General features: G+C 32.8%; 2 protein-coding genes across 2 annotated transcripts; both read left to right on the forward strand.

Annotated features, from left to right (window-relative positions):
• The first annotated feature begins 293 nt into the window (after positions 1-293).
• Positions 294-2,465, forward strand: LOC107464259 (glyoxylate/hydroxypyruvate reductase HPR3). The gene is made up of 2 exons (XM_016083185.3): positions 294-889; positions 1,882-2,465. The coding sequence occupies exons 1-2, from the start codon at positions 440-442 to the stop codon at positions 2,374-2,376; spliced, it is 945 nt and encodes a 314-aa protein (XP_015938671.1). The 5' UTR covers positions 294-439; the 3' UTR covers positions 2,377-2,465.
• Positions 2,466-6,101: 3,636 nt separating this feature from the next.
• LOC107464258 (glyoxylate/hydroxypyruvate reductase HPR3) lies at positions 6,102-12,961 on the forward strand. The gene is made up of 3 exons (XM_052253978.1): positions 6,102-6,541; positions 11,473-11,582; positions 12,234-12,961. The coding sequence occupies exons 1-3, from the start codon at positions 6,202-6,204 to the stop codon at positions 12,753-12,755; spliced, it is 972 nt and encodes a 323-aa protein (XP_052109938.1). The 5' UTR covers positions 6,102-6,201; the 3' UTR covers positions 12,756-12,961.
• The last annotated feature ends 520 nt before the right edge of the window (positions 12,962-13,481 follow it).

Here is a 13,481-nt window from a genome sequence, read left to right on the forward strand (position 1 = left end):
AGTAAAATAAAGATTTTGAGAAAAATTATTGATTTTAAGAATTTGGTGTCATTACAGTTAATATTAGTTAAAATCATTAATTTTTGATCTATTAATTTTAATAATTTAATTATTTTTTCTCTTAAATCTTTTAATTTACTTTTTTCCATTAGGTGACGTTTTTCTTTATAAAAAGTTATAGTTTTAAGTGAAAAATGTAATTTTAAAATATATGGTTTAGATTTTGTTACGCAAGCGTCTTTCATAAAGTTGTTTTTAAGATTTTTATTTGAGTGGTGGCCTAGTGCAATACCAGCACGAAACATACCATTAATGAAAGTTGGAATCTCTGACAATGAGTGGGTCCCACAAAAGCGAGCCTCGTCGCCATTCACCTTGACAGCTGATGACTTGTTAGTAAACAGATCGGCGAGTGAGTGACTGAAATCTGAGTGCGGCCATGGATTCAGAGCTTCCAGCGCTCTTGGTCTTGGGTCCTCCAATGGTCTTCAACCTCTTCCAATCTCACTACTCTCACAAATACCGTTTCCTCAATGCCTTTTCTTCTCATCTACCACTCCCCCAATTTCTTCAAACCCAACAGAACCACCCTTCCTCCGTCCGCGCCATCCTCTGCAGCCCGCGACAGCCGGTCACTGCTGACGTCATTCGGTCACTCCCCTCCCTCGGCATCGTCGCTACTACCACCGTTGGTGCTGACCACATCGATACCGCCGAGTGCCGCCGCCGAGGCATCCAGGTTGTTACTCTCGGGTCACAGTTTGCCCCCGATGTTGCTGACATGGCCGTGGCGTTGCTGATCGACGTCATGTTCAAGATCTCTGCCGGTGATCGGTTTGCCAAGAAGTCGATTCATTTCAAGCCATGGAGCTTCCCTTCTGGTTCAAAGGTAACTCACACTTTCACTCTTTATGCTTGTTCAATTCGTGTTATATTGAGAACGGTTTTGTTAGCAACTATTTTTCTTTTTAACAAACAATCAAAGCAACTAAAAATAATATTAGCTGATTATTGATTTTTTGAATGAGTTAATATCAGTTTCTTTAACATCATTTATCATTTAATATATATACTGTATATGAAGAGAATTTTGTTAGGTATTGGCACACAAATTTATACCATTTTCGAATAGCAAGTGGGAGGTATAGTCCCACTTAGATTTAATAACGTTAAGATTTTGAATTCGACGTGGTGTTATATAATCTTTTACTTGATTCCTCTGAAGTTTTTTGTGGATGTGCATATATGAATCTCAGAATTTTCTTTGAAAAAAAGTGTATGTGGCCAAAGTCAATGAATGTTAGATTATATAACACCACTAGTGTGGTAAGATTTTTGGGGCTGTCCAACCCTTTTTGTTAATCTATATATGTTTCACCTACAACTATATTTGCAATGGAAAAGTATACGTAGACAATGAAAATACTAAACAATATGAACAATGAATATATCGGATGTTCAATTTACTAGATGTGTGGATGGTTATCCTAATATTAAGATTTAGGTGGGTAATTTGGAGGTGCAGTGAGTTTTTACTTTATTGAACCAATTTTAGAGTCTATTATTCACATTGTTTACAAAAGCCATTATCTACCTAACAAAGTTCATTTGTATTTTAATTTTGTGATTTTAGTGCGAGAGGACGATTTCGATGTCATCATTCATGATTGAGAGTGTTGTCAAGTGTGCATGTAATATTACCAAATGACAAAGGGAATCAGTGTTTTACTCTGTTTGTAGTGGTCAGAGGATGATTAATAACTTGTCCAGGCCCTATATATAGGGAAGTGATACTACTTAGAATTGAACTATTGAATGAAACAATGAAAGTAGTTTGATGTTTCAAATGAATGATAACTAGTTTTCAACTTTTTGTTTCAGCTAGGAGGCAAGAGAGTTGGGATTATAGGATTGGGAAGAATTGGTGGACAAGTTGCCAAAAGGCTAGAGGCCTTTGATTGCATAATCATGTACCATTCAAGGAACAAGAATCCATCAGTCTCATACACTTTCTACTCCAATGTCGTTGATCTTGCCTCTAACAGTGATGTTCTTGTTCTTTGTTGTCCATTAACTGAGCAAACAAAGTACATAGTCAACAAGGAAGTAATGTTAGCATTGGGGAAGGATGGCATTATTGTGAATGTTGGAAGAGGAGCTCTAATTGATGAAAAGGAATTGGTACAATGTTTGATGAAAGGGGAGATAAGAGGTGCTGGTTTGGATGTGTTTGAGAATGAGCCTAATGTTCCCAAAGAGCTCTTTTCATTGGACAATGTTGTCCTTTCACCACATGCTGGTGCAATTACATTAGATTGTTTCATGGATGCATGTGAACATGTGGCAAAGAGTTTTGATGCCTTCTTCTCAAGTTAACCCCTTATTATTTCTCCTGTGTCTTCATGTACACTTGCAATTTCACTTATCCAGTACACTTCAATTTTTACGAATTTAACTTAGATGAATTTAAATCCAATTTAATTAGCGATCCAATCGAATCAATTGATGGGTTTATCAGGTTTCCGATTTGATAAACCAAGCCTAATTTATAATATTATTTTAGAATCAAATCAAAGGGCCGGGTAGGAATGACCTCAACCGTGCATGTCTAATGTCTTTGTTAAAGTGACTGGAGCAGTACATATAATACAATTTGCCAAGATTTTTACATCTAACAAAGTTAAAGTAATTAGTAGACACACGCAAATAAAAGTTCCTTTTCTATATAAAATTGTAATAAATCTCAAGATATGACTCCAAGTAGAATCATCAGCATGGTTTAGAATTGTGAGAGGAGAGAGTGCTGGGATTGCAGCAACACTGTGCAACTAACTACAATAGCAAAACCGCCAGGCAATGACTGTGTTGGGCAGCCAAGACCAGTTCGGCAACCGGATATGGAGATGAGACAGGTATCACACAAGGTTACTAGTTGTCATGCACAATTGTAAATTGTTATTGCTTGAAGTTATTAAAAGTTATTTTTTATTTGATGAATACTATAATTAAAAAAAAATATTTTTAAAAACTAATTTTCATAAATTACTTTTAAAAAAAGAAAAGTTTTATCAGCCTAAATCACTTAATTGTGTGCAGAGTTTAAAATTAATTTTAAAAATTATTATTGTTCATTAGTATATTCAATAAAATAAATTGGGATTATTCTGTGATTATTTTTGGCGTGGAGTTCCATCAAATACTTTGCCAACTATATTATCAAAAGATTGTGAAAATATCAAAAGTACTTTCGATATCAAATAAATAAAATAAAATTAAAGAACATATCATTTAGGACATCAAGTTAAAACTCATTTTGGTCTTTGAAATTTATATTCGACTTTAATTTTGATCTCCAAATTTAAATTTACCCAATTAAAATCCCCAAATATTAACTTGTGATTCACGTCTGTTCCTGAGACTATTTCTGTTAATGAAGAACTGATGTGGCACACTAACTTATCGAGGTGTGTCTCTTGTGATTCAAATTGCCATGGTAGAAATGTAAAAGGTATATGATGTGGCAAGGTTGTTGATACTCAATTTAACCTTAAGTTGTAGCTCTACTTTCGCAAAACGCTAAAAGCTTTACTTGGAAATATGATAAGTTCAGCCAAGTCAAACCAAGTTAACGCGTCATATCAGTATTATGTTAACCGAAATAATTTTAGGGACAAACATGGGTCACGATTTAATATTTGGGGAGTCTCAATTGGATAAATTAAAATTTGAGAATGAAATTAAAGTTAAGTGTAAATTTTCGAGACCAAAATAAGTATTAACTCTTTAAGACAATATGATGACAAATAATAAAGTTTGTATTATAATGATAATAAAAATGTAGTTTTGACAAAAGATTTTTTATTAAAGGTAACCAATAATAATAAAGTGATAATTATGCTACCAAAATTTTGATATCTAATTTATTAACAATAACTAAAAATTAATATCTAATTTAAATAAATTGTAAAATATTAAAATTTATCTTAAAATAAAAGTTGGACAAATTTGACATTAAAATAGTCGATACCAGATAATTAGCCTAATAATAATCAAAGCAAGACAATCAAACCTTCAAATAATAATTATGTCACTTCTAAAATAAAATAATAATATTCAAATCCCCCAAAAATAGATCATGCCCATGATATTTGTTTCTGCAAGTGAAGGGAGTAAANTATTTAATATTTTTTAATGAAATATATATATATATATATATAAGAATTAACTAGCGCATAAATGAGGTGAGTGAGCTGCAAGCACAAGATAAGGAAGTTTCTTATATAGCATACCATAAATGGCTTTGCTATTTTTCTCATGTTGTGTTTGAGTAGACTTTAGAATTTGGTTATTTTTTTTGTTTTGTTTCAAATCTTAAAAAAAAAAAAAGAAAAGAAAAGACTAAAAATTGAAACTTAAAACCCATTCAATTGAGGTTTTGGTTGAATAATAATATATGATGTCTTTTAATATGTTGGTTTGAATCTTGATCACAATTAAATAATATGTAAAATTTTTAATAATTTTATTATGTAGACAGCGAAAGGTATGAATAACATAAACAATAGGTTGAACATTCAGACTCAATAACTATAAAAAAACACCCCAATCTAATTTCATTTTCACTTTTCGTTCTTTTCATTTTTTATTTTCACTGATACCAAACCCTAAATTCTATTTATATCGTAATCTCCTACCATTGCATCTTCTACAACGCCGTCCATTGTCCCCATCAAGAAACTGTGGTGCGCCGCCATCGCCACCTCGCCTAGAACAGAGATACTGTTCCGTTGATGCTCCACGCCGTATTGTCAGCTCTCCTCCACGCCGCATTATCACATCTCCATCTCCCTAAGCGTTCGAAGTGCCGTCGCTACCTCTACCCATGCTCTCCCCAGCGGCATTGGGCCTCTGTTCCCAACCGCTAGGGGTGGAAACAGGCTAGGTCAGGCCAGACTTTGCTCTTAACAGGCTTGTCCTGTCATACAGTTGATTGGCCTAAGCCTGGCCTGCAACCTGTTATAGGCTCTTTATAAATTACTAGGCCTGACCTGTTATTCAGCCTGGCCTGACCTAAATATACACAAATATTTATAATAAAATATAATAAATTTAAAATATCTCATAATTTTATTAATAATAAATAATTATTTATATATTTAATTATATTTTAACAGGTCCAGGCAGGTCTGACAGGCCTATAAGGCTAATTAATAAGCCTGGGCCTAGCCTATTAATGTATTAAGGTTTTTAAAAGAGCCTGAACCTGTACCTATTTTATAACAGGTCAGGCCAGACCAGACCAAACACAGGCCAGGCTATAGGCACCTGGAAGGCCGCCTGGCCTTTTTCCATCCCTACCAACCGCCACGCCTTCTCGATGAGTGAGAAGGTCCCCCATCGCCCATTGCGTCACGCACAACCGTACCGCCCTACTGCTCTCCTGCGACGCGCATTCTTGCCGTGGAAGAAGGCCGCCCGTCGTACAGCTGCGCTGTAACAAAAGCGACTGTCTCTACTTCGTCCTTATTTTCGTTCACTCAAATAGTATTGACCCAAATAAACATCCACATCTTAGTGAAAAAACCATTCGTATACATAGTAAAATGAACATGCTGCGGAATATGTGTATGCAAAGTCAAGCAAATCAAGTAAAATATCAATAGATATCTAAATAAACATTTACTTTAGAATAAAAAGAACCATATACATACACAATAAAATGAATATTCAACTTAGTTAATAAAAAACAAGTAATGAGACAACAACTGCGAGAAACACCAAAATTACAATATAGCACCGGTGGCAATGACATAGGATTGCAAGAGAATGATTGTGGTAAAAAAAAATTATGATTAAATCTAATTAATTCAAAATTTAACTTTTAAAATTAAAATTAATTTCCTTTTTTCAACCCATTATTTTTGTTGTTAAAAAAAGATGTAATTCTCCTATACTTTCTCAATTTTTCAAATGTGTGTATAGGTGTATAATGTCCATAAATTTGGGATACCTAAAATTAAAAATGATCTAATCCATCTAAAAAAACAACACTTAAAACACATTATCTCTGAATACGAAAAAAAAAAAACAACTCAAATTTTCGACTCTGCATTCTCCAAAGAAAACACAACAGAACATTTAACTGGAACCTGGAAGCAGACTATGAGTTACTAAGCAGATAAGTGGGAAGTGAGTGGAACAATGACTTCAGAGCTTCCACCACTCTTGGTTTTGGGCCCTCCAGCGTTGTATAGCCTCTTCCAATCTCAAAACTCTAACAAATACCGTTTCCTTGATGCCTTCTCCTCTAATCTCCCACTCCTCCAATTCCTTCAAACCCAACAAATCCACCCTTCCTCCGTTCGCGCCATCCTCTGCAACCCTCTACAGCCGGTCACTGCTGACGTCATCCGCTCACTCCCCTCCCTCGGCATTGTTGTTACGGTCAGCGTCGGATCTGACCACATTGACATCCTCAAGTGCCTTCGCCGCTGCATCCACGTTGTCACTCTCGGGACACAGTTCACCGCCGACGTTGCTGACATAGAGATAAAAAATTAGAAATTTGTATAAAATATGGAAATAATTGAATAACTTTCTTTGAGAATTACAACTTCTCTCTCTCACAAGGAGACTACAATAACACTCTCTCTTGACAAAAGGAGAATACACTTCTCTCTCTATATATAGAAGAAAACTACTCAAAGAAATATTATGTTATTCTCTTTGGATGACTTGATTGAAATGAATTAAAGAAAAACTCAATTTATAGGCGAGTCTCGAGGTATATAATTCTTCTCTTTTTCAACCATTAAAATTCTAAGGTTATAAACTAAGATTGTTTATTACCTTTCATTTTATTTAGTTCTTATTTATTTATTTATTTTCTAAAATTAGCTTTACTAATTTTCATAATCTCCCACTTAAAGCTAATTTTGATAAATTTTCAAAATTCATGTTGCTTATGTATTCCATAGGCCGTATGAGGATCTACACCGTTCAAACTTTTCTGTGTTGATTGGTTTTGTCATGGCATCTGCTAGGTTGTCTTTAGTGTGAATCTTCTGCATATCAACACTTCCTTCTTCTACTACTTCCCGAACAAAGTGATATTGTACTCCAATGTATTTTGTTCTTGAATGAAAGGCAGGATTCCTTGCAATGGTTGGTCATAGCCTGGGCCTGGAAGCCCAACACAGAGAAACAGGCCTAATACAAGCATCTAATAGAGTATGCCAAAAACAATTACCAAAAGAGGAGTATTAGAGGGCCAACAAATTTTATGATTCATAGTCATCGTCTAGTCATTATTGGTGTTTTTAATGGTACGAGATTTTATTCTATGATGTAAGATTACTCACTTTTCTTTTGCTAGTTAAATACTGATCAAATTTTAATAAAAGTGTTAGATCCCTAGACTTTCTCACCAGTATACACATGGATCCACAAGGTGCGCGTGGAAAGGCATTTTGAAGGGATAATGAATTTACCCTTCTCACGTAGTCACGTTCGACATGTACAAAAATGCATACCTATTTAATAAAATTAAAGAAAGGAAGACAAATCGAAATCAAATAGAGAAGCTACGCAAAAGTAATACATGGTAGCACTGAAATAAAGATATGTAAAGCGCATATAATTAGTGCTTGTTACTTGTTAGAGAGACACGTGACAGAGGCAAAGACTGGCCTATTATTCTTGCTTCTCCGTGCAAATTTAATGTTACTGATATTAAGAAAACACTTCCTCCATATAGAGACCTGTGGTATGAGAAAGAAAGTTAAAATTCTTTGCTTTAAACTAAGAAAAACAAGCAGGATGAGTTTCTTATTAAACAATTATGTTGTCTACTCCACTAACTTTCATGGTTAGCTAGTATAATGGTATTGTTACATAGTCTTAGAATTTGCATCAAAATATTGAGAATTTCATTTTTTATCTTAAGAATAGGAGTTACATTTTGTAGCATCTATTGCATCTTTTAGTATGCTACAAACTTCTGAATGTTAAAAGCAAAGAGAACAAAAAATAAAATAAGACTTTTATCACATGAGTTGCAAATTTTTACCATCTCCAGCATTCAACAACATGGTGTGTAATAATTATGTTTTTAAATAAGAAAAAAGAAGAAACAAAAGCAAAAAAATTGAATCATTACTGCACACAAATTAGGCGAAGTTAAGCAAATTTTGACCATCTTATAGAATTCAACATTCTGCACAAGCGGTGGAGATGATTGGAATATTTGCAAAGAAGATAACATTATATCTCAACTATGTAACAGACTTGAAAGCATAAAAATTGATATGTTTCCAATAGCAACGGAAAGCGACCTTTTTCTTTCTCAACAAACATCGCAAAGATTGAAAGGCAGCTCCAACTAAATAAAGAGATGTGATGACATCAAAGGTGTGCTGGACGAGAAGATTTAAAAACATACATCACGAAGATGAGTGAATCTTCCCATTTACTGCTCAATGTTCAAACTATGAATCTTCCCTATAATGCATGAACACTAAGGCTAGATATACACATTGACTTGTGATGGTATTTAAGTGTGTCTAAACATGTCTGGAATAGAATTTTTTATTTTTTATTAAGACACAGTTGGACATAAACACGTGTATTGGACAAGTATCGATGAGAATCATGTCCGAAATATATCTCCTACGTGGATATAGCAACTCAATAAAGTATTCGAGTTTCATAAGAAAATACAGATCTCAACAAGCTACTGCTTTTATGGAATACAATACAGACTTTAACACTGTGTTTGGATCAAAAAAGTTGAAAGGAAAGGAAATGCAGAAAAAGGAAAATGAATGGAAAACTTAGTTAGTTTTCCTTTAACTGGATAAGAAGAAAAATTGGGTGCAAAGAGAAAAAATGACGTGGGACCTATATCCAACTTTTCACTCCATCCATGCGAAGAAAACTAAAGAGAATTTGCAAATAAGGGTAAGATTACAAATTTATCCTTTGTGTTACACTAATATATTATGATTTATATATAATATAGATAAGGGTATTAATGTAATTTTATTCTGTTATAATTTTTTTTCTTTTTTCATTCAAATAAAAGAAAAATTTTCACCTATTTTTTTATTCATTTTCTCTTCATCTAAACAATACAAAAAAAATTTACTTTTTCTTTTATTTTCTTTCCTCTCATTTTCTTTCTTCTTATTTTTTATTGGATAAAGTATATCTTTTGTCTTTGAAGTTTGAAAAAAATTTCAAAAATACTTCTAAATTTTATTTTATTTCAATTTTATCCTAAAAATTTTCGATTTGCATTAAATATACTTCTGAAAGATAATTTTTCAAAACATTTAAGACCAATTCAACAACAATTTCATAAGAACCACTCTTAACACAAGCAAATTAAGCATAATTTTTATGCATTATTGTTAGATTGGTCTTAAATTTTTTGAAAATTTAGCCGTTGAGGGTATATTTGATGTAAATCGAAAACTTTTGGGACAAAATTAAAACAAAATAAAATTTTAGAAGTATTTTTAAAATTTTTATCAAATTTCAAGGATAAAAAGTATATTTTACCCTTTTCTATTTTATATCCAAACATAGTGTAAAGGTGCATTTTTTTTTCCTTGTGCGTAGAGAAGAAACGGATATATATGAATGAAAGTAGTAAAAAGCTTCCATTGCTAATTAAACTCAAGAACTTGTGAAGTAGGTAAGTGTATAAGAGAAATTCCTGTGCAACTTGAGCATGCTGGGATAATAGAACTTAGTACAAAAAAAAAAAGAAAAAGAAAAAAAAAGATAAATTAAGCTATATGGCAATGCTAAGGACTCGCAGCAATAACAAAATATTAAAATTCGAAGTATAAAATATTAAGTTGGAGTTCTTCTGAAATATTGAGGTTTTCACTTTTGTTTAGAAAATTGAAGCTCAATTTTGTCTCATGTATGCACGAGATAAACTAAAACAGTTACTTCTGCATGCAACTATTAATTATAGTATGAAAAAGTGTTAAAAGAAGATCGCCCAAGTCATTTATTCTGGTCCAGTTCCAAAATGAAACCTACATCTGGTCCCAATCACAATTTGTGGTGAGATTGTTCAACTATGATCAATATCCAAGTTACAAATTCATCAAGCACTGACAATTCCAAGAACCAAAAATCCGGGACATTAACAATGACTTTTCTTTTTGTCTTAGTATTTTCACTCAACACACAAAGCCTTTTTCTATTACAAAAAATTTCTCACAAACTCTCACACAGATGCATGCCAAGAACAATTTTCACAAGCATAAGCTCTCACTAGCACACACTAACAAGCAAGATTCACAAAAAACCAAAATCAGCAATGAGAAAAGGAGTACAATGTATGCACATGAATCCTCATAAATTGTATAAAATATGATTGTTAGCTCGGTCTCTCTTTTTCCAAGTTGAACTTGCTGCTCCAATCTCCTTTTCTTTATGATAGAGCAACACCCCACGCAATCTGCAAATAGTGAATTATTTGTAGTAAGAATTAAGTCACATGTATGCCGATAGTTTTTTCTTGTTGTCCATAAAATATATTTTTCTCACAAGTATATTCAGACTCCCTCAGGAGTCAAGCATTGCCTATTAAACTTTCAGCCAGTGAATACAACGAAATATATGCACAATGTAAAGTACATATGAATGTATGATTAATAATATCCGTTAGTGTTTCAGCTATCAGGGAGTAAAAAGCATTGCTAATCTGTAATTCATCAGCAAATAACTAACATAGAAGCTGAAAACTGGGAAGATATCTAGAGAATGAAATAACTTGCAATTATAAATTATAAACAAAGAAATGGAAGAATGCTGATATATACTACATAAAAGAAGCACAATCGAAGAATGCCCCAAAGAGCCAGAGCAATAAAGAGTTAGCCATATGCCATTGCCAAGAACTGCAAACAATAGGCCAGACATTTTCTGCAATCAAAGGGAAGTTCAGAGTATGAAAGCTAACAAAGGTGTGCCACTCCAAAAGCATATCAATCTGTTTATGAGACAAAATGGGTATGTGGTTGTTAGGTACCAGACAAATGACACAGCAAAATATAAAGATGAAAAATTAGAAATTTGTATAAAATATGGAAACAATTGAATAACTTTCTTTGAGAATTACTACTTCTCTCTCTCACAAGGAGACTACAATAACACTCTCTCTTGACAAAAGGAGAACACACTTCTCTCTATATATATAGAAGAAAACTACTCAAAGAAATATTATGTTATTCTCTTTGGATGACTTGATTGAAATGAATTAAAGAAAAACTCAATTTATAGGTGAGTCTCTTCAATATGAACCATCCATCAATTAGAGGTATATAATTCTTTTCTTTTTCAACCATTAAAATCCTAAGGTTATAAACTATGATTGTTTATTACCTTTCATTTTATTTAGTTATTATTTATTTATTTATTTATTTTCTAAAATTAGCTTTACTAATTTTCACAACATAGCCGTCGCGTTGCTCATCGACGTCCACTTCAAGATCTCTGCCGGCGACCGCTTCGCTAGAAACTGGGGTCCATGTAAGCCCTTGGCTTCTCCTTCTGGATCAAAGGTAACTGTCAGTTGAGCGGTAGACTCGTGCATTTTTTGGAAGTTGATAATTAAGAATTTACAAAGAGTAATTTAGTTAAATATGTTACATTATCTAATCATTTTTATTTACTTCACATAAAAACAATATTTGCCATTTTGAGGGGACATAGGTTTCGTACATGACAAAGCAAAATTTGAGTGGAGTATTGTTACCACTTACCAGAACTAATTATATAGCACACAAATGTCATTTGGACATGTTTAAATTTTAAATAATATAATAAGTAGCTAACTAACTAATCAACCTAGAAAAACAAAATTTCATGGGAATCTCTGCTGCTCTGATCATTTCAAGTATAGCAAGTACTTAGTAAATTATGCCACACAACATCCTCATGTGTAGATAAAAGAAAAAGAAAATCATGTGGCAATGAAATTCTGAAAATTCTTTTTTACTTTTTGTTATCCAAAATGTCAATGAAATTTAGATTATATGACCAGTGTGGCAACATTTTTGGGGATCTCTAAATAACATTATTCTTGTTCAGTATGTTTCACTAGCAACTATTTGCATTTTGATGCAAAGTTGTTATCCTCCTTTGTTTTCTACACTAAACTTAATAAATGTAACTTGATGGATTGATGACAAGTTTTCAACTTTATGTTTCAGCTAGGAGGCAAGAGAGTTGGGATTATTGGATTGGGAAGAATTGGTGGGGAAGTTGCCAAAAGGCTAGAGGCCTTTGATTGCATAATCATGTACCATTCAAGGAACAAGAATCCATCAGTCTCGTACACTTTCTACTCCAATGTGGTTGATCTTGCCTCTAACAGTGATGTTCTTATACTTTGTTGTCCATTAACTGAGCAGACAAAGTACATAGTCAACAAGGAAGTAATGTTAGCATTGGGGAAGGATGGCATTATTGTGAATGTTGGAAGAGGAGCTCTAATTGATGAAAAGGTATTGGTACAATGTTTGATGAAAGGGGAAATAAGAGGTGCTGGTTTGGATGTGTTTGAGAATGAGCCTAATGTTCCCGAGGAACTTTTTGCATTGGACAATGTTGTCCTTTCACCACATGCTGCTGCTTACACATTAGATTGTTTCATGGATGCATGTGAACATGTAGCAAAGAGTTTAGATGCCTTCTTCTCAAGTAAATCCCTTATTATTTCTCCAATAACATGAAGAATTCAGGACCACGTTTGCTTTTGTGGTTTTGTAATTGAAATAAGGCCTTTCTTGGTTCAATGATGTCAACTGGTCAACCCTATTTGACCATGGTGATTGATCATTTCCACTTATGTACCCACCTTAGAATAGAAAGGATATAATTCGCTCTTGCTTATGTAGTTTCATAATTGGATACTTGCTTAATAATGCCATATAGTCGGCAACGGTTTAACGGCCCCGTTTCAATAACGGGGAAAATTTCGAATGTGTTTAGGGAGTGGTTTCTGGTTTGAACTTTGAAGGGAACACCAACTCTGTTTTAGGTGTTCAGTGTTTTGAAGGAATGCTTTTCTTTTTGTTTTTTAAGTTTCATATATATATTATTTTGTGTTTGGTCAAAAAAAAAATTTAGTTATTAGGTATATGTTAAAGTTACTAATTAAAAAATTTATTGTGCAAAATTTAATTTTTAATGTAATTGTTGTGCATCTATTAAAAATTTAAAACAAAACATTTAAAATTTTTTATTAATAGTAATTTTATATTTTAAAAATCAATTTGCTTGCTAACCAAATTTTACTATATCAAAGTTTCTTTTCTTTTTATTATTAATGTTTTTTATTTTTTAGTTTTTTTTATAGAATGTATTCAAAATTTAATAAATTTATATGAATAAATTAATATATAACCTTCTAATATTTTATATCATTTAAATATTAAATTTAATTTTAATGTATTAAC

The sequence above is a fragment of the Arachis duranensis genome, chromosome 9, assembly GCF_000817695.3.
Source record: "Arachis duranensis cultivar V14167 chromosome 9, aradu.V14167.gnm2.J7QH, whole genome shotgun sequence".
Taxonomy (NCBI): Eukaryota; Viridiplantae; Streptophyta; class Magnoliopsida; order Fabales; family Fabaceae; genus Arachis; species Arachis duranensis.

What these genes read in the sequence shown, in the direction of transcription:
- LOC107464258 (XM_052253978.1), top strand. Translation starts at nt 6,202, where the DNA reads ATGACTTCAGAGCTTCCACCACTCTTGGTTTTGGGCCCTCCAGCGTTG. An exon ending in GTTCACCGCCGACGTTGCTG is followed by an intron (nt 6,542 to 11,472) that starts ACATAGAGATAA and finishes CTAATTTTCACA; the next exon opens with ACATAGCCGTCGCGTTGCTC. An exon ending in CTTCTCCTTCTGGATCAAAG is followed by an intron (nt 11,583 to 12,233) that starts GTAACTGTCAGT and finishes TTTATGTTTCAG; the next exon opens with CTAGGAGGCAAGAGAGTTGG.
- LOC107464259 (XM_016083185.3), top strand. Translation starts at nt 440, where the DNA reads ATGGATTCAGAGCTTCCAGCGCTCTTGGTCTTGGGTCCTCCAATGGTC. An exon ending in GCTTCCCTTCTGGTTCAAAG is followed by an intron (nt 890 to 1,881) that starts GTAACTCACACT and finishes TTTTTGTTTCAG; the next exon opens with CTAGGAGGCAAGAGAGTTGG.